Source organism: Mugil cephalus, chromosome 19 (assembly GCF_022458985.1).
Source record: "Mugil cephalus isolate CIBA_MC_2020 chromosome 19, CIBA_Mcephalus_1.1, whole genome shotgun sequence".
Taxonomy (NCBI): Eukaryota; Metazoa; Chordata; class Actinopteri; order Mugiliformes; family Mugilidae; genus Mugil; species Mugil cephalus.
In genome coordinates this window covers 13391625-13410447 of record NC_061788.1, presented here as the reverse complement: position 1 = coordinate 13410447, position 18823 = coordinate 13391625, and the positions used below count along the sequence as shown (strand labels likewise).

The 18823-nt window shown below is 40.7% G+C and overlaps 2 protein-coding genes across 3 annotated transcripts; one reads left to right on the top strand and one right to left on the bottom strand.

The window, feature by feature from the left end:
* Positions 1–884: 884 nt before the first annotated feature.
* On the bottom strand, positions 885–12015 carry si:ch211-282j22.3 (ER degradation-enhancing alpha-mannosidase-like protein 3). 2 transcript variants are annotated; one of them, XM_047570411.1, is made up of 21 exons: positions 11708–12015; positions 11087–11568; positions 10930–10975; positions 10078–10178; positions 8909–8948; positions 8675–8787; positions 8376–8529; positions 8054–8188; positions 7814–7919; positions 7631–7728; positions 7328–7453; positions 7135–7218; positions 6383–6466; positions 6057–6181; positions 5805–5970; positions 5498–5655; positions 5297–5414; positions 4428–4601; positions 4075–4240; positions 3789–3980; positions 885–3017 (listed from the first exon to the last, which is right to left on the bottom strand). In XM_047570411.1, exons 2-21 carry the CDS (start codon positions 11248–11250, stop codon positions 2743–2745), a joined length of 2625 nt encoding a protein of 874 aa, XP_047426367.1. In that variant the 5' UTR covers positions 11251–11568; positions 11708–12015; the 3' UTR covers positions 885–2742. The 2 variants fall into 2 exon arrangements, with proteins under 2 accessions (XP_047426367.1, XP_047426366.1); XM_047570410.1 differs by having other exon boundaries at positions 11087–12015.
* Positions 12016–13326: 1311 nt separating this feature from the next.
* On the top strand, positions 13327–18792 carry anxa3b (annexin A3b). Its single transcript, XM_047569989.1, has 14 exons — positions 13327–13454; positions 13781–13814; positions 13912–13959; positions 14292–14379; positions 14981–15075; positions 15164–15277; positions 15447–15537; positions 15667–15746; positions 16176–16232; positions 16472–16565; positions 16958–17053; positions 17145–17203; positions 18162–18284; positions 18417–18792. Exons 2-14 carry the CDS (start codon positions 13803–13805, stop codon positions 18471–18473), a joined length of 1014 nt encoding a protein of 337 aa, XP_047425945.1. The 5' UTR covers positions 13327–13454; positions 13781–13802; the 3' UTR covers positions 18474–18792.
* The last annotated feature ends 31 nt before the right edge of the window (positions 18793–18823 follow it).

Genomic DNA, 18823 nt, shown 5'->3' with positions numbered 1-18823 from the left:
AACCGGTTTGAGAATGAGATGCGCTTGTCTTCATACTTAGCATATTTCTAGACAGCGACATGCACTGATAGACATCTCACGTTAATCCTTGAGAGTTTGTACTCATTCATGTATTCATTTTTTACCAATTAGTCTTTCATTAAGAAGCATATTGTCTAATAATAGCCTAATGGAGGCACATATTGGCAGAGGGAGAAAGATAATGAGCAAATAAAGGGAAGTGCTTTACTCTATTTAGCAGGCAGCAACAGGTGCAGTAAATTGTATGTCTGGTTCTATGTAAAGATGTATGAATATATAGGCTAGACAACATTCATTATGTCTTTGTCTGTTTTGTCCAAGACAGCTGTTTATCTCTCTCAAACACAGGCCCAATGGTGAATGGCAGCTGGAGGCAGAGCTGGCTTATTTGCTTGCTGAAAGCTGAAAGATGATCTCCTAACAAAAACCATTACAGGTAATGGTTTGCAGTGCCATTTAGCCATAAAGCTTTCAACTGTGCCTTTTTTTTTTTTTTTTTTATACACAGTATATTCCAGCAAGTGAATCGCTGCTCTCGCCAGCGTCACCATTAATAATGTCATAAGAAGCGTCGTCATCATTGCGGTACTATTTTGGGACCTCTTTTGCCGTAATATATTTCAATTCTGTCTCAAATTGCCGTGACGGAAATAGCCGTGGAACTATGGATGTAGTGTCTTTTTCTGGAAATACAGATATAGTTCTCAGCATAGTGTAGAGTAGGTGAAGGTTCTCTGTTATCCAGGACAGAATTTTCTGAGAAGACATTTCATTATTCATCCAATATATTTTTGGACATAATCTAGTACTCAGTATGGCTTGAATATTACCTCAAATACAAACACAAACCAGAAAAACAGGTGGAAATTATGACTTTGATTTTATTTTGATGGCCTCAGCTCACATCCCAGAATGTAAGTACAGAAAAGATCTCTTTTGGCACGTTTTGAGATCTCAGAGAACATCTGAATAGATTATTAAATAGCTCAAAAAATGATAATAATAATAAAAAAAGAATCATCTGTTTCTTGTCCATGGTCCTTTTATATGTGTCACACACACAGTCCTGAGGTATAAGGATTGTAAAAGCCTATACAAACCAAAAGAATAAGAAGAGATCGTGTTGGATTAAGACTTTAAATTAGCTCAGCAGCATCAGGAAAAGGTCCACTATACAGACAGAAACATACTCAAGTTCTTCCCCATGCAAACAAGAGCTCACTCTTCCCTGTACCACAGACGTCAAAAATCAGGCAAACTATTATTAGTGAGAATAAAGATGTGGATATGAAGAGCCATGAGCCATGCATTGATTTGAAGTGCTGCATTATGTTGTCTCGCATATTAATGCCTAAGACGTGGTTTAGTGAATTTGGAGACAGAGCAGTAGTTGGAAAACTCAAATCTTGACAAAAATGCACCCTGGAAATACTTCATACATTTGTAAGAATGCACAGGGTTTAACTGGCCTTTCCAGTTTCTTACTACATGGCAAATCTAATGGTCAGTAAGTTTGTCGTGACTAACCCCATGGACATTTCCTTGTGTTCAGACTGAATATAACCATCATTACAAAGTGTAACTGTGATTTAAGTGACTGTTGGCAACTAAATTAACTATTGTAAAACACAAGCAAATGCAAGGACAGGCTAAATGATCATTTCTTGAATCTGCCGCAGACAGTCATTCCAAAGTGCATAGCAGTCAGGGACTGCGGACCAACATGTAATGCTGCAACTAAAACGAACCACAACCAGTTAGTTATCTGCAAGCAAATGTTTTTGTATACAAGGTGATCAATGACAAATTTACCACACTGATATTCAGGAAATAAGTAGCAATATGCCTACAAAGAAATAATAATTCAAAAGTATGACGGTGGTCAAATCTATTTCTTGCACGATGACCCTTTTAAAGACGGGGGACTGACTGAGATGATATCTTGGTTATGTAACTTATTACACGTCATGCACACACACGCACAAGCTCACCGTACAGCAAAAAGAAAACGCAGAACACGCACACATTTCTTCTAATGGGTCAAATCTGCAAAAAACTGCATTCACTCCTAAAATTCCCTGAAGTTGCTCACTAGTATAAAATAAAAAATAAACTGTCCAAATTAGTGCCAGTTCATCTCCTTCATCTGCTCACATTGTATCACTGAGAGGTTAGGGCAGCTACCACCACCTACTGGCCAAGTAGTATTCCACTCGCCACTGCTGAATGTTTAAACAGTACTCGTTTAAGGGAAAAGGTGCTATCTAGATTAAAAAAAGCAAATTGCATTGCATAAAACATGTTTTGTCACCTTAGCTATGTTTTCCTCAAGATCATTTAAGCTCTAGTCACGTATCTACGTATGTCCACTGACACCTTATATGTGCCTACAACAGCAACACTATAATCTAGGTTTAGGCAGCAGCCACCTACCTTCATAACCTACAGCTTTTGGCCTTTGACTACCTAGTATAGTCCCCATAGTTTCCTGCACAACACAGAGCAGAATCTATACTCTAATGGAGTAACAAACACAGAGCCGTCTTCAGGGCTCAAAGTCAACACAGGATGAGGGCGTGGTCATTCCTTGACTCTTCTCCATCAGTTGTAAACATGCAGGCTGTGTCAGTGCTGCAGGGCAGTGAGGGGCTCTGAGGCACGTGCCATTCAGAAACTGACAAGGGACCAGTGTTTGGAAACTTGCATCAGGATCAGCAGTGGTCACGGATTTGTTTTTGATCCGCCGTTGGAGTTTGGGGTTCGAGAGGCGTCGGCCGAACACGGTTCAGTTCTTTCATTTTCTGCGGCTTCCGAGCAGAACTGCCGCTGCGATTGTCGTTTTCCTCCGAGCTCTTCCTCCTCCTCCTCCTTGAGCAGCACTTCCTCATTCTCCAAGACGAACTCCAGGGTGGGTCCTCTGGCCGCTCCTCCCTCCAGCGCCCCCTCCTCCGACAGGCGCAGTTTTATGTTCATGCTGACGGGTCTGTCAGTTTTATCTAAGCAATGAGGACAGACAATGTAATTAAGATTTGACATATGATATAATGTTGTCTTTACCTGGAACAAGAAGTCACTTTTTTGAATAGTTAGTCAATTTTTTAATTCCAAAAACTAAGGAAAGAGATTCATAAAAAGCGTCCAAATACTGGGCAACATAGCAGTGCCGAGTCACAAAGCATTTAGTTGGTTAGACAACACAATTTGTTGAAATCCCAGAATACTATAACATTATATTCATGTGTGGTGACAAGCTCAGCACAGTATACTCTGTCCATAAGGGGGCGTTCACTGGCTGATTTTTTTTTTAAGAGGCTACAAATCTATTCTCATTCTAACTTAATTCAGATTCAGATTACTTTATTAGTCCCAGAGAGGAAATTCATTTTGCAGTCAACCTTTCCATAACAAACCTAAACAACATACAAAACATTACAAAGAGAGATAAATAGTACACTACAAAACGGACAATACCCTATTAATCTGAAGGATAAATCAGATATTTGATTTTTTGATTTTTTACCGATCCTACGGAAAAGTGTTTTCAGTGCAGCAGCCACAAAATGACATAGCTTTTTTGTATGATGGTTGAGGGGTGATGGTTTCTTAAATTCAGTATGTACATGCTCTTTAATACTCAGCAGTGCATGAAGTCTGTAGGAGAAATTACAATGTGTTGAAAGAGAACCCAACACTTTTGTTTGCACTTTTATCGTTGACAAATACCAACAATGGAGCATATCACCAGCCTTATCGTTCCTGATCCTTACCGTGTCCGAGCTGCTTCTCTTTGGGCAGCAGCAGCACATCCACATTGCGATGTGTCTCCAGGGCAGCTGTGAGGAGGGCGCCCTCGCGGCTGAACAGGAAGACCAAAGGCAGGGTGATGTCTTCAGTGGAGTCGCCATCTCCAACCATCTGGAAGAGGGGAGTTTCCTCGCTGTTACTTCCCTCGCGGTGGTCTGAGGAACATGGGCACAAAAGGAAACGTGTCATTTCAGCGTTTGGGGGTCGTTCAAATACGAGCAGAGCGTCTCACGTGGTGATGATCCCCACCTATAAAGATGACCCCTATGGCTCCTGCCTGCTGCAGCCAACGAGCCTTTGCAGCAAACATGCAGTCACCGCGCAGTGCCAGAGCGATATGTCCTTTTAGCTCCACCGCATTCTCTATTGGTCCACATGCAGTGTAGGGAGAAGCTTTCACTATGCTGCCCTTCACCTACAACACATGAGAGTTGTGTGTGTTACCTTTCTTGCATTTAAGAGGATGAAAGTGAAAGAGCGAGTTGCAGAAAACTGAGACGAGATGAAAAACTGCACAAAAGCAAAACAGTTTGGGGGGAAAAACAGAAAGCATGAAAGCGACACTGGCGTTGATGATGATACTGTTTAGCCTATGATCTCACCCCGTGCTCCTGCTTAGTCAGGTCCATTCCAAACTTAGCAGGTCCCGCGGTAAGGACGGTCCTGCCCAGAAATGGGGGGGATATGAGCTGAACAACATGAGGCACCACCACCTCCTCCTCCACCGTCTGGCTTACTTCTGCTACAAGTCTCACCCTGTACACTCCTTTATGCTCCTACAGGGGAGGAAAAAAAAACAATATTCATTCATTTACATTCATCATTTTCACGTAATGCCAAGCATGGGGCTCCCATTCTATCATGTTCACGGCAGTATATTAGGAAATCTTTGGACATTATTATACTCTATTACAAAAGTTTAAACTGACGATGAAGACGACTGAAGATGATGAAGACATAGTTTTAAAAGATTTAATAAAACAAAATATTATTTGATTGTAGTAGCTAATGTTGTTTAACAGTTAACCTGTTCAGATGGATCCACCAATGCTTATAGCACTGTGCAAAGTGGACAGTGCATAACTGGAACCAAATGGTCCAAAATAAGGAACTGAAAACTCATTTTGCATACAGAGCACTTCTTCCTTATTTAGTTCCTTTATTTATTTAGTTACATACTCAGTGACGACCTTAATCAATAGTCAATAGTAAAGTGTGAGTCTTTATGGGTGGTAGCAACTTTAAAACAACCAGTCAGCAACCAAAGTTCTTTAAACCTTTATATATTTTATCTGCTGACTTTCAGCATGTGGTCCAGTCACTCAACAGAGACACGAGTTTCAAAGGGAATTATGTAAAACCAGATTAGAGATGAGGTGAAAATTTTGGGGTGTAGGTTTGGAAACCTATACACAAAGAGCAAAGTGTAAAAACAAAATTCAGGTTCTGATGTGAGGAGCAACCAAAATACCCTGTGGCTTCCGCCGTCTCCTGCGTTGACCTCATTCAGTGGAGTGAGAGAAATGCCCATGCTTTTCAAGAACTCCACTGGCTCCATGCCATTATCATGAAGCGGTAGTTCAATTTCCCTGTCAAGTGCAAACACGCTCAGGTTAATTACAGCCGACTCCACCGAAGACTATTTTCAAAACACCCTCGTGAATATGCACACCTGACGGGTAGAGGGTGGAAGGCTCGCCCCACCCCAGTGAGGTACTTGTAGCCGTCCCGGATGGTTTTGGCAAATGAAGGGTTGTTGGGGAATAACGTCTCAGTGCTCGGACAGGAGTGTGTAAACAGATCTTCCTCTTGAGAAACAGGAACAGTCTCCTGGAGAACGGGACACGCAGTTATAGTCTAACAACAACACACTGATTACTGTATGAGAAATATGAATATTACAAGGCTCAGTTAGCATTTTAACTAACTGATGAAATATCAAAATATATCCAAATGTGTGATAGAGGTAGAGCTCTCACTGTATTGTTTCCTTGACAGGGTGGCTGAGTGGTGGAGAGAGACACGGGCAGGAGGTGAGCCTCTGTGGTGAAGATGTAGTCGTCAATATCAATGGGGAGCTGGCTCTTATCCGAAAACAGCAGGTACAGGTATTTGAACATCTCCGCCAGGAAGAAGGAGTCCATCCTGTACACAAACACAAGAACATTTTATCACAAATCCGAATGTAAGTCGTCAGATTTAAACTGAACAGTGTTTGTCTCACACAGTACCTGTCTTCATGCGTCCCGGTGCGAACATCTTGCACAGCAGCAAACCCACAAGGCACCCTGGCGTAGGCGTTGAGCTTTTCCACTATGGACTGTCCCACTCTGAGGTAGTAGGGGTCGCCAGTGGCCTGCAGGGATCACAATATAATCTTTACCCCTCTTACAAGGCATATCCAGATTGGTTAAAAAAGGAAAAGAAACAGATGCTGTATATTTAGTATAAAAGTGTAGTAATTGATTCATTTATTGTGGTAGCTGAACATTTAGAAGCCACTTATCCATACTTTATTTAATTCCGTGAATCACGCAGCCTTGTCAGGTTTTATTACCTTATAGAGGTAGTATGTACTTTCTGCAAACTCTGGTCTTAGTAGGTGTTGGCCCCAGTGAACTCTGAACTCTGTAGTAAAAGCCTTTAGGGAGAGAAACCAAAGAAAGACAGAGTTGTTGACGCTGATTAACGGATTTAATTTCCATGAATACGGTAAATATCACTGAATAATATCATCAAGTATGTCATAACTTATATATTAAAAGAACCACAGCGAACAATAGCAGTAAATGTAGTTATTTTGCTGTCTTGAGATCACTGTTTTATCATGCGCAGATAAATAAAATATCTGGAAAACAAAAGGTCGTTTCCTCAGTAAGGCAAAGTAGTTTAAAGAGTGACAAACTCTATAAGAGGATGTAGCTGTGGAGGTTTTTCGGTTTGGTTTTTCAGTTTTGCTTGAGTACCGAAACCACACGGTTAGGTTTAGAAAAAGATCAATTGTGTTCAAATAGACCCACATGTTTTGAAACCAGAAAGCCTTCTTGGCAGAAAGTACAAGCAAATGAGCAAACTATTACATTCAGATGATTATTCGAGAAGACGTGCTGAAACTTCACACATGAGAGCACTTCTGGGTTTCAGCTGTTCAGTTTTGCATCTTTGTTATCAGCCATCTTGAAGGCTGAAGTCGGCCACTCATTTTATTCATCCATGCTACCCAGCCACGCTGAGTAGTACAGATATTTCACCTTTGCCTCCTTCATAGTATTACACGGAGATAAAAAAAAAAGAGCAGTGATTCTTTACCTCTGGAAGAAACTTGTGCTGTTTGGTGACTTGGTAAAGCATCTCATGAGTCTCAATGGCTGGTTTCAGATCTCCTCTCAGAACCTACGCGAACAATACATGTTCACACATGCGTCGATATCTATGCCTTCTACTGTATTTAAATATAGGAAGGTGATCAATTAAGCACGTCTTCAGACGGAATCACACAGACCTGTAAGCCAGGGAAGAATGCCAGGAGAGAGTCCATCCAGCTCCGCACGCTCACAGTGGGGTTGTGCATGTGTACATTGAGCAGCAGAGGAGGCTGACTGATGTACTTCATAATGGCACTGTAGTGCTATAATAGAAAGAAAATGCATTAGCAGTGAAAAGGGCTTTTAACTCGCACAACCACGATATGAACAAAAAAAAAATGACTGGAGCCAATAATGTTGCCACAGGGAGCACAATACAGTGGCTACCAGACACCACAATGTAACGTGTTGTCTTTGTGACGCACTGAAGCAGGACTTACAACATTGAACCTCTGCAGAAAAACATTGTCTCCTAGAAGAATGTAGGCCTTCATCAGGTATTCATAGTATGAATCGATACCGGCACCAACTCCACTGTCTGCAAAGAGGGAAGTCAAATTACTACTTGTACCTTTACAGAGGTTGGTTTTACACTAGGAATGTTTGTGTTTGATCAGTCTTACCCCTTCTGACCCATTCTCCATTATGGATATTGATAACCGTCCCCACCAAGTCACTTCCTCTCTGTCTCCTCTCCCAGAGGACATCCAAAGCCTTCCTTGCATGTTCCTATGTACATGCAGTAAAAACATTATTACACAACGTATATAATCTTATATTTGAACAACTGTCACAGTTATAGTCAGCTTTAAGTTCTAAATATAAAATAGAGCATTGTTTCTAGAGGCGGAGGAAGTTAATACCTCAAACACAGCTTCTCCTGACAGTCTGCTGAGGGCAGCAAACTCCAAGATCATTGTTCCTGCACATGCTGTGCACGTGTCCGATTCAGTGCCTGTACGTGAAAGTGGGTTAAGGACGCCATACCGCAGATTCACCTGGTAAACCAGAAAAAAATAATTAATCACTGTCACTTGACTCCTTCTGGCCTAAATCCTTTAAAAATAACTTCAGGTGCTGGTTTCAGTTTTAAAGGTTGTTCATTAAGATGAGACTGTCTGCCCTGTCTTCACATCACACATGCAAAATAAGACCAGTCCTTTTCAACAATAAAATAAGAAATACCTTAGGGTAGGGAAGGCCACTTGTGGTGTTGAAAGCAGGCAGTAATCGATGGCCCAGCTCTTTGGCCATATGTAGGAGCTCATCTTGATACCACTGCATCCTCTCTCCACGCTGCCGTAGTAGGTCAGCCATCACGTGGCCCCCTAAAAGCCCACTGGGGAGAATAAAATGCAAAATTAAAACAGAACAGCAGAATTAGAAGGTTGACATGTTTTAAACACTAGGGCATTTGAATCTGGTCAGAGTAATAAGTTCAGGATTAACTAGAGGAATGTCATAAAACTCATTAGGTTTCATACCCTAAAACTCTGATGTTGGTCTCAAACACTGACACCACCACATCGTTGTCCAGGCGCACATCTCTCACGGCCTTCCTCACTGCGTCCTCAAACTCATCAAGCTTGTTTAACACCTGTGTACACACACGGCAAGCAAATTGAAGGTAAAAACTCTAATGAGATAAAAACGTCTTAAATATGACAGTAGAACAAACCGCTTGTATGGCTGTAAACAGAAGAAATGCAAGTACTCACCACCAGGGTATCAAGGGTGTCAATCAGAGTGAGAGAAAACCTAAGGAAAAGGTGGAACATATGTTATGAAATGAAGACAGCTTGCACACAGCACGGCGGAGCCTGTGTCCCACTTTTTCCACTGATCCAGATAAATTTGCAATGAAACACATACCGTTAAATATCTGTTGAATTTGCTATGTGTTACGCAATGTGTGAGGTACATAAATTAATCCATTGCATTAAAAGGCCACATTTTTAATGCCTTCCTGCAGCTTTTATTTACTTTAATTAGCATCTAATTCACATATCTGAAGAACTAGGGCATCTGCTCCACGTTAAATTGAGCCTGTTTGGTAAAGCAGAGCGAGCAGTGATTACTGAGTCCTTGTCTTCTTTGATGATGCAAATGTTTTATAGGTAGAGATGACAATCCTCATTCTTATAAAAGAAAAAAATTAATTGTTAATTGTACAATGAATTATCCTGCTTATAAAAAAAAAAAAAAATCTTTTGTACACATTTGAGCACAGCTGGAGAAGTGGGCAGCTACACAAGGTGCCTGGGGAACATTTTTAGGGGTTTGGGTGGCTTGTTTACTAAACTTAAGCCATGGATGTAGAGTGGATTCAAACCAGATAACCTATCCCAAGTCCACAGCTTCTATGTTTACAGTAGAATAAAACTGTGTGCCACAGTAAATCCGAACAACTTTTCACACTCACAGCTAATTTGGTACACCAGTGAAAACAAACAGATTTCAATACACCAGTCCTGCACCAAAAGGTTTGCTTCATGAAGCTTATGGCATTTAGCATTTGTTTAATAGTGAAGAGAGTAGTTGATTAAACCGTGTTTTCATTTTTCGGTCGTTTATAGTAATGTTTAATTGTTTTAGTCAGTGGGCTATAAATGAGAGAAACACACAACAGCGCAGATTAGACTTAACATTTAAACAGACATGAGAGGAGACAAGCAGAATATGGTCAGCAAGTTATACATTTAATAAGAAATGAGTGTAGCAACACCTCATCAAGTAATGCTCTAAAGGTGAGCATGTTGAAATGTGCGTATGACGTCGGTCTGTACCAACAATTTAAAATACATGGCTTGTTTGCTTGAAAGGACTTGAGTCTATAGAACTCGCTGAATCTTTCAAGTATTCAAATGTCAATGGATGATAAACTTACTTTCCCAAGGAGTCATCTATGTCCCCTCTGTTGGGTTCCTGGCCTCGCACTCTCCCTCTGCAGCTCAGAGGCATCAGCTCATCTGCTGGATAGGCATATTTCTGCAACAGAAACAAGTGAGATCGGTTTCATTCAGAGTGGTTTTTATTCAACAGCCAACAAGAAACGAGTCATTTATAAAGCACGAATGGAGCTTAAATGCTTCTACAACTCCTCCTTCACTCGTAGAAGAATTTTATTTTCTTTCTCACTGACTGTTTTCCCCAAATTTCTCCAGCTACACATTCCAGCTGGTGCAGGAATGAGATTGAGAAATTCCAGATATTTAAACGAAGGCATATCGAGAAACTGTTTAGGTAAAACTTTGTCAGACATCTTAACAAAGGGATGCAGTTGGCATATCTGATTCTAATAATAATAATGAAATTAACAATAATAATAATAATAATAATCACCTCACTCTGTTTCTCTTCTACACCCTGCAATTAATAACCTATATCAGATCCTCTGAGCATTTATTCCAGTTTTCACTTCTACAACACACTAACTCTCTCTACTGACACACACCCTGTCTCTGCCTGATCCTGTTTTTCAACTTATACAGACACAAACACATTTAGAGGAACACAAAATTTAGAAGCACAGACTGTGTTCAGCCACCATTCATGATCTAATTTTAACTCTGATTTTTGTTGACTTTAACTCCCCAGCCAAACTTTTTACCACACTTTTGCGGCACCCAAAGATCCCTTTTTGTCTTGGCTCATGTGTTATTTACTTTCTGCAAACTTCAACAAATAAGATCTATCTGTTCAGCTAGTCACTAATTAAACTTTCTTCTGAGCAACTCACCATGTAACTGCCATAAGCGTGATCAAACATTTCAACAATCTGTTGCCTGTAAAATAATGGGAAAAATTAAGATTACTCAAATGAACAAAACAAATAAAGGCTTCCACGCACAAGCAAACATAATGAGCATTAACATCATTATCTAGCCATTTTTCACCTGATAACAGTCTTCTCCTCCGGTGTCATGACCTGGCTCTCTTGACATTTTGTCCAGCCAAGAAGACTGATGATCAGAAATGTCTTTAGCATCATGCCTATGCCTAAAAGTCGGTCCAGTTTCCAGCAAAGTTTATTTCTGATTCTCTTCAGGTAGTCTTGCATCGGCTTTGATGTGGACGAGCAAACCCCTGTTCTTAATCCAACGCCCACACAAAGTCAAACAACCCGGCAGGCTGCACAGCTGTCCTCCACTAGATCCCAGGTCATCCTCCTCTTTTTAAGTAGAGAAACAGCTGAGCATTGGCTAACGTCACCTGACGTTAGCTACCTCCTAACTCCATTCCCACGTTTCCACCTTGACTGTTGTGGGGTCGAAACAGTCTTGTTACATGCTCGCAGGCGACTGAGGATGACCGCAATCCATGTAAACAAAAGAGGCAGCGAGCTACAGCTGAGCTGCTCACTGTTGACGTTAGCTTCCTTGTACAGAAAAAAAAAACAAAAAAACAAAAAAACAAGCTGAACACAAAGCACCGTGTCGCCGGAAAACGCCCAGCACTGGGCTAGCGGCGGACTTCTAGACGAATATAGAAATGTGAAATAAACATAAAGTCGTTACCAATTAACGACACGGTGAGACTGTGTGGCTAAAGCTCGCTAGCCATCACAGCGCTGGGAGGATCCTTGCTGCTAGCCCGCTAACAAGGCGCTAGTTAGTTAGCAAGCTAAATACAGAAACTAAAATAGTTTAAAACGTAATTTTGGTCTGAGAACTAACGGGCCTCGGGGCACGTTAAATGGCTGTCAAATTGTCAGAAATACAATGACACGTCGCCAAGTGTCACTACTACAGTGCCCTGCTGTCGAGTACGGACTGAGCTGTCAAAGATCGGCTACCAGGCTACCGGGGCTGTACGTGCAAGGACAAACTTCTGCCCTGAGTTTGTCTGGCAGGCAAAGCGTATGCCACGTAAGGTACAGCGAAAGTTTCTCTGTGACATGTTCCTCGATTACCACCCATTCTCCTTCATCTGGATGTATTTAGGATTGCATAAGGTTGAGGTTAGGGCAATTCATTAATGAGCAGACTGAGAAAGTAACGGACGCCGGATTGTTATTCGGGGATGTTCCCTTGCAGGCTGTACTGAGGGTGCAAACAAACTCAAGACAGGCGTCACTGAGTAGGTGGACTCTGGTGAGATGCTTTGTTAGAATAAGAATAAGAAATATTATCTGCCAGACCCCTGAGGCTGTGTCACTCGGCGGAAAAATTCTGAGACTCAGACACTTAACATTATTTTAATTGTATGGTTTAACAGGTCAAATGAGGTCAGGCATGTAGTGTCAACTTTGAGCCACAAGATGTCGCAATTGTCATTCTCCTCTCAGTACATCACTTCCCTACCTACCTACACCAACTGGATTTTATCCATCTTTTGCTATACATTGACATCCGTTTGATGGTCTTGCCTAGTTTTCGCAGTTCTTTGCACATCTAGTGTTTTGTCATAGGATGGTGACATCGAATTGACGCCATCCTCCGCACTGTTAAGCATCTCTCTAAATCAAAAATACGTTTTGGGGTTTTGACTTGACAAAAGACTGAGGCACGCGTAGACCTTGAACATTTCGCCGGGAAGTTACATAGTGATCAAATCAGATAAGAAAATATTTTTTCCTGTTTCTCTCTGACTCATAGCTACATAGTCTATGTATGCACCCGCCCTGAGAACAAACATGTATTGGGACACACTATTGGGTTGGGTCCAGTGTTGGAAAGCAACGAAGTAAACGTGCTCCTACTTAACTCGTGTACTCTCATTTACTTTCGGTGCTACTTCGTTCTCGTTTTTATTATTTATACGTTTTTTTCTGCACTGCCTTCATTTTATGTACATTGTAGACTTTGACTGACAAGAAAAATATAACATAATATAACGTTATTAGTTTACCCTCAACTCAGTTTATGGTCCATCATCTGAAATAAAATATAAGAAATTTTACTTTGATTTAATTACTTACACTTTTGTGCTTCAAAGTAAAGGATGTTTACTTTGTACACTGCAATACTTATTAACTCATACACAAGTAAAATTTAAGTAGCTCTTACTCCTCTTGTTTTATTTTTTTAACTGGAATCTAATGTAAGGGAGCATTTGTTTAAGGAAAATAGCTGTTAATGGGACTGCGCAGTGAAATAACAGGATAAAATAAAAGGAGGAGCCTCTGACAAACGCATCATCCTGTGATTCAACTTCCTCCATCTAATATGAGGGGCGTTGACTTCTCAACTCCCCGCAAAGGTGTGGCGTTTCTGGCCAACTGTGAAATTCCTCTTGGAATATCAGTCCTAACTTTTCACACGGGTAAGAAATATACATATATATTTCTATGCCTTTAGCCGCCATCTTTATGTAGCTACGCGTCATTAGCATTTGACTGCGTTTGATGATCTTACTGCTTTGCATCATGTTAGACTGCAGCCGTCGACATTGAAACATTACAGACTTAGTTTGCTGTAGTCTTGTTTGCGCACACGTGTTCAGTCTACTTAAAAGCGCCAGGTCCTTAATGAACTCCTTTGACTTGTAAAATGAAACTTCAAGGGCATGTCAGATGTTCAGTTTGAGAAAAAAATCAAAAGCAAATAATGTGAGAAATACTATTATGTGATTTTTCTTTTCCCCCATAGTTGAACATTTCTTCTCGACAACATGTCTGTTTGGGTGAGTAGTTGCAGACTGAGTTTAAAATTATGTGGTAGGCTCATAATATGATACAGTACAGTTGGTCACTAAGCATATGTGTTGATGTGTATTGTAGGATGACCTGGACCTGCTCTTAGACTCCCCCTCCTCCCTGACTGTGACAGTAAGTCTTCCATCCTGTTATCTTTTAGTGTTCAGGATCATGTTGTACAGATCAGAATCAGAAAACTTTATTAGTCCTTCAAGGTAATAATTTAGTTGCTGTTGTAACCTACAAATAGATGTTTTTGTAAAGGATGCCTAAAAGCAAAGTGTTGCACAAGGTATTTCCAAATTGCAGACGATGGTTACATTGAAAGTCTGTGGCCTATAGTTGGTTCTGCTTTAATAATGACAATTTAGAAAGGGTACCTTATGGGGAAATGTGTTGCAATTGTGCGAATCATTTAACATTGTAATGTTTGAGCCGGTGAATGTGACTCTGTGTGTCATCAGTCCACAGTGAGAGGAACTGTGAAAGACCAAGCAAATTTCAAAGTGGACGAGGATGTGTCTGCCCTTAGGAAAGCCATTGAGGGCCTCGGTAAGTTAATGACACCGTTATTAGTTCATTTCTTACATAGTCCACTATATGAGACAAAATAACAAGTGCAGGATCAAGCAAAGAGAGCTCCTTGATAGAGGCGTTTATAAAGATGCGTTAAATAAATAGTTCCGTTTCAGTAAAGTGGGGTTCAGTGAAGTACTTATCCTTCATCAGTATGTTAGTACAGGAGTACTGGAGGCCAGACACTGAACTGCTGTGGATGGGGCAAGCAGCAAGATGTATTTTAGCCACCTAAAAAAAAGTCAATATCAGTTCTAGTGCACATTATATTTAATAGATGGTCTTTTCAGCCAAAATATTGTTCTATTCAAAGCCCCCAGACATCATAGACACAACTTAATTGTAGCTCAGATAACATGGTAGTAGCTGCTTATTGTTATTATTATTATTATTATTACTGAATACGTATTGCTGTATATAACCCGCTTTTAGACTGCTACTCCTTCCTGCTTCTCCAAACTAGGGACATAAGTAGTGTACTGATTATGGATAAGTACCTCATACTCCCCTACAATAAAGAAACCAAGTAATCTTTTTAACTGTGTTCTAAGTCTTTTTGATGTTGTCCTCATCCTAGGCACAACAGAAAAGACCCTGATCGATGTGTTGACCCAAAGGAGTAACGCTCAGCGACAGCTTATCGCTAGAGCCTATGAGAAAGCCACAGGAAGGGTATTTCCCTCATTTTTAAACATTTGTAAACGTTAATCATCTTAATCATAGACCAACGTGCTGTAGTAAGACTTGTGTTCTCCATCAGACTTTGGTAGCTGACCTGGAGGGTGACACTCATGGAGACTTTGAAGACTTGTTAGTAGCTCTGGTGACACCTCCCGCTGTCTTTGACTGTCACGAGATCCAGAAAGCCATCAAGGTGAGACTTTGTTAAAATGCCTTCCAGTTATTAGATGTGTCCTACTTCAGGAATCGGTACTGGTATGCAGATGCAAAGTTGTGCCAGCTGGTGACAGACTTTTAGTCTTGTTTCTACTCTTTAGTTTCTACTCTCACCTTAAATGGTTTATTTAACCCTTCAAATTCAGGGTGCGGGGACCACAGAGAGTACGCTCACAGAAATCTTTGCCTCCAGATCCAACAGACAGATCAGTGCCCTGTCTGAAGTGTACCTGGCAGGTAGGTAACTCCAACTTCAAAATATCATACCCATGAGCCAGAAAGCAGAAGTTACTGAAGTTATAGCTGTTGATGAAGCAACATTTATCAGTCATTGCATAATTCTTTGCGTTGTGCTGTTTCATCAAGAAACGGGAAGGTCGTTGATTCATGATCTGGAGTCTGAGGTGTCTGGGGATTACGGCAAAGCACTTCTCATCTTGGCTGAGGTACTGTATGTTAAATTAAAACAGCGATGTGCTAGTATTTACGACAAATGAGAGTCAGACTCACAGCTGTACACTTCTTGCAGCCAGACAGCTCTGAACATTCCTAACATATCTCAAAAATGCACAGTCCAAACACCTGGATTTGTTCATGTCCAAATAAAAAAAAAAAAAAAAGATTCATATTTCTGATCTACAACAGCGGCTTTTACATAGCGTAAATGTCTAAATGTTAAATTGAATAGAGTAAATTCAATTCAAAAGTTAGAGGATAAAAAAATGTTTTCAACAACAGTTGATACTCTTTGGGAGGCTTCTCATCGAGGATATTAAGAATAATTTTACAGACATGTCTGCAACATGTTTTGGAGCAAATATATTATATATATTTTTTTAATTTAGCATCATAAAATACTTTGTTCTACCTCACAGGGTAAGAGAGATGAGAGCACCAATGTGGACGCTGCCAAAGCCAAAGCAGATGCTAAGGTATACTTCCTATATTTGGATCTTTCACTGGTTTCGCCATCTGTTTTTCTATGCAAATTTAGCCCTTGTGTTCCTACTTGTGTATTGTGTTGACACTCAGTACAGCCAACAAGCCCGTGTAGTTATGTGACTACGTATAATAGTAGTGCAGTCAGTGCATGCTGATTTCATCTTTATTTCTAGATTAAAAGTGTAGCCAGTGAACGGTACATTCTGAAGCCCATTCTCATTGCACACAGGCCTTGTATGAAGCAGGAGAGAAGAAGTGGGGAACCGATGAGGGGAAGTTTATTGACATCCTGTGCCACAGGAGCATTCCCCAACTTCGACAAAGTGGGTCAACCTCTTGACATTTTCTGTAGTTGCCCATGTGGTAAAATGTAAAATGTATGTGTCGCTTTGAGCTAAACGCAGAGCATGTTAGCATCCTGACATTTTGGGACAATGCAGTCATGTTAACATAGCAAAAATTAGAAAATGGGATGTATTTTTTGAGGATTTAATAATTTAAGAATGCAGAGCAGAGCTAAGTTATAAGGGACACAGTGACAATGCTAACATGTTAGCCATCTCAGTTTAGCTTAAACGCGCTAAAGCATGTGGCTGATGTTAAACGTCATTAGTTTTCTGGTATATAGTAAAAACAAATTGAATAGATTGAGTAGATTTGACCTGATGATGGTGCATGCTGTGCTAATATCTGTGTATCCTGTGCATTTTGGCAGCTCTGGTGGAGTACAAGAATATTAGCAAAAAGACTCTACAGGAGAGCATTGAGAGTGAGATGTCTGGAGACCTGGAGGATCTACTTGTGGCTGTCGGTGAGAAACAGATGTTTTTCGTTGTGTCGCATTTTCATCATCGCATGGAACAAATCAATAAGTTGCGTCTGTAACTTATTTCTCTGCCTAGTTAAGTGTGTGAAGAATGTCCCTGCATACCTGGCTGAGAGGCTTTTCAAGAGCATGAAGGTAAACCTTGTAATTTCAAATGAATCTGCATCATGAGGCCCTTTTTTAACCCTAGCTCAGGGGTCTCCAATGTTTTTCAGGCCAAGGACCCCCAAACTGATGGAGAGATTAAGTAGGGATCCCCTACCTACTTTATGTGTTCCTATATTAAACTCAGCCTAGTGCTTATAAATATACATTATCATTTTGCATTTAATATTAAGCTATTCAAATAATATGCAGGTTCAAATATTCTTTTTTTTTTTTATTTCAAACAAGTACAATAGTAGTGGTCGTGCAACTGCCATAAACATACCTATATATACCATGCAGTGTTAGCTTCTCTCCTGCTAATATTGCAGAGTGCTTCTGGATTGGCGTGTAATATGCGGCCTCGTGATTGGCTCAGCATTGATAGGGGCGGGGCCTGCAGTGTGCAGGAGGCTTTGATTGACAGGTCTCAGCGAGCGCAGCACTCTGCATGAAATGGTGCACTGTTGACTGAAAGTCATCTGCCTCTATTTATCCCATTGCTAAAATAGGTTGGATTTTTGTTAATGTGTATTTAAAGAAATGTAAATCTGTAGGGAAAATAAAAAAAAATAGAAAAATGTCTAATCAACCAAAGATTTTGCGACCCCCTGCAGTATCTCCATGGACCCCCTAGGGGTCACGGACCCCCTGTTGAAGACCTATGCCCTAGAGCCCTCCAGGAAAGAAAAAAGCCACTAAACAAATTCCACATATTGTTTGGATTCCCCTTTTAGCCACAGCAGACTGTATTGGTCAGCAGCGGTGCGGAAAGGAATGTTAAGCCTCGTTTTATTGCTGACGCTTTTCAGTTACATGAGCAACATTGGTTGAAATGTGTCAACAGACTCGACAACAACAACAAAAAAAAATTTGCAGGATAGTGTGAACGAGGGATAGCTGCAGTATCTTATTATTCTTTCTTTTTTTTTTACCCTCCTTTGTCCAGGGCGCAGGGACCACAGAGTCCACTCTGACCAGGATAATCGTCAGTCGCTCAGAGATCGATTTGTTGGACATCAGAACAGAGTACAAGAAGCTGTTTGGGTGCTCTCTCTACTCCCAATTAGAGGTCAGTGCACACCCCACCAGAGTAAATATGCCCTCCCAATACACAGGACAAGAATTATATCACACAGAAGATATCCATCCTTTTCACATGTCAAACCACGTCCTGCTTTTCTCTCCCTCCATATTTGTGTAGTCTGAAGTGTCGGGGAATTACGGCGACACCCTCAAACATCTGTGTGGCGATGACTAACTCTATCCAGATCATGGGTTGTGACGTGCAGCTTTAGCAATACGAGAGATGAAGATCTACAGCTAGTGACGTCACTGACCTTTGCTGCAGCATCATATGGATGGGCGGAACGAACTTGGAGAAACGCTTTATAATGTGGAATTTCTGCAACGTTTAAAAAGGTGTGAAACTAAATTTTCACACACTTCATGCGGAACTCAACGAGACTTATGTGTTACTCAGATATGGAGATTGAATGTATTTCCGTGCCTTCTTGATAGCTTCTAGATATATCTGTAACTAACAATTAATGTCATTAAATTTCCCATTTGAAAAGTGATTGCATTCTATTTTATGGGGATGGGAAAAGA

Bases quoted from the DNA above. Each gene is read 5' to 3' on its own strand.
- anxa3b (XM_047569989.1), top strand. The intron at 13,960-14,291 runs GTAAGTCTTCCA...GTGTGTCATCAG, and splicing joins CCTCCTCCCTGACTGTGACA to TCCACAGTGAGAGGAACTGT. The intron at 16,566-16,957 runs GTGGGTCAACCT...GCATTTTGGCAG, and splicing joins CATTCCCCAACTTCGACAAA to CTCTGGTGGAGTACAAGAAT.
- si:ch211-282j22.3 (XM_047570410.1), bottom strand. From the start codon at position 11,250: ATGCAAGACTACCTGAAGAGAATCAGAAATAAACTTTGCTGGAAACTG. The intron at 6,182-6,382 runs GTAATAAAACCT...TGATCCCTGCAG, and splicing joins GTACATACTACCTCTATAAG to GCCACTGGCGACCCCTACTA. The intron at 4,241-4,427 runs GTGAGATCATAG...CATGTGTTGTAG, and splicing joins TGACTAAGCAGGAGCACGGG to GTGAAGGGCAGCATAGTGAA.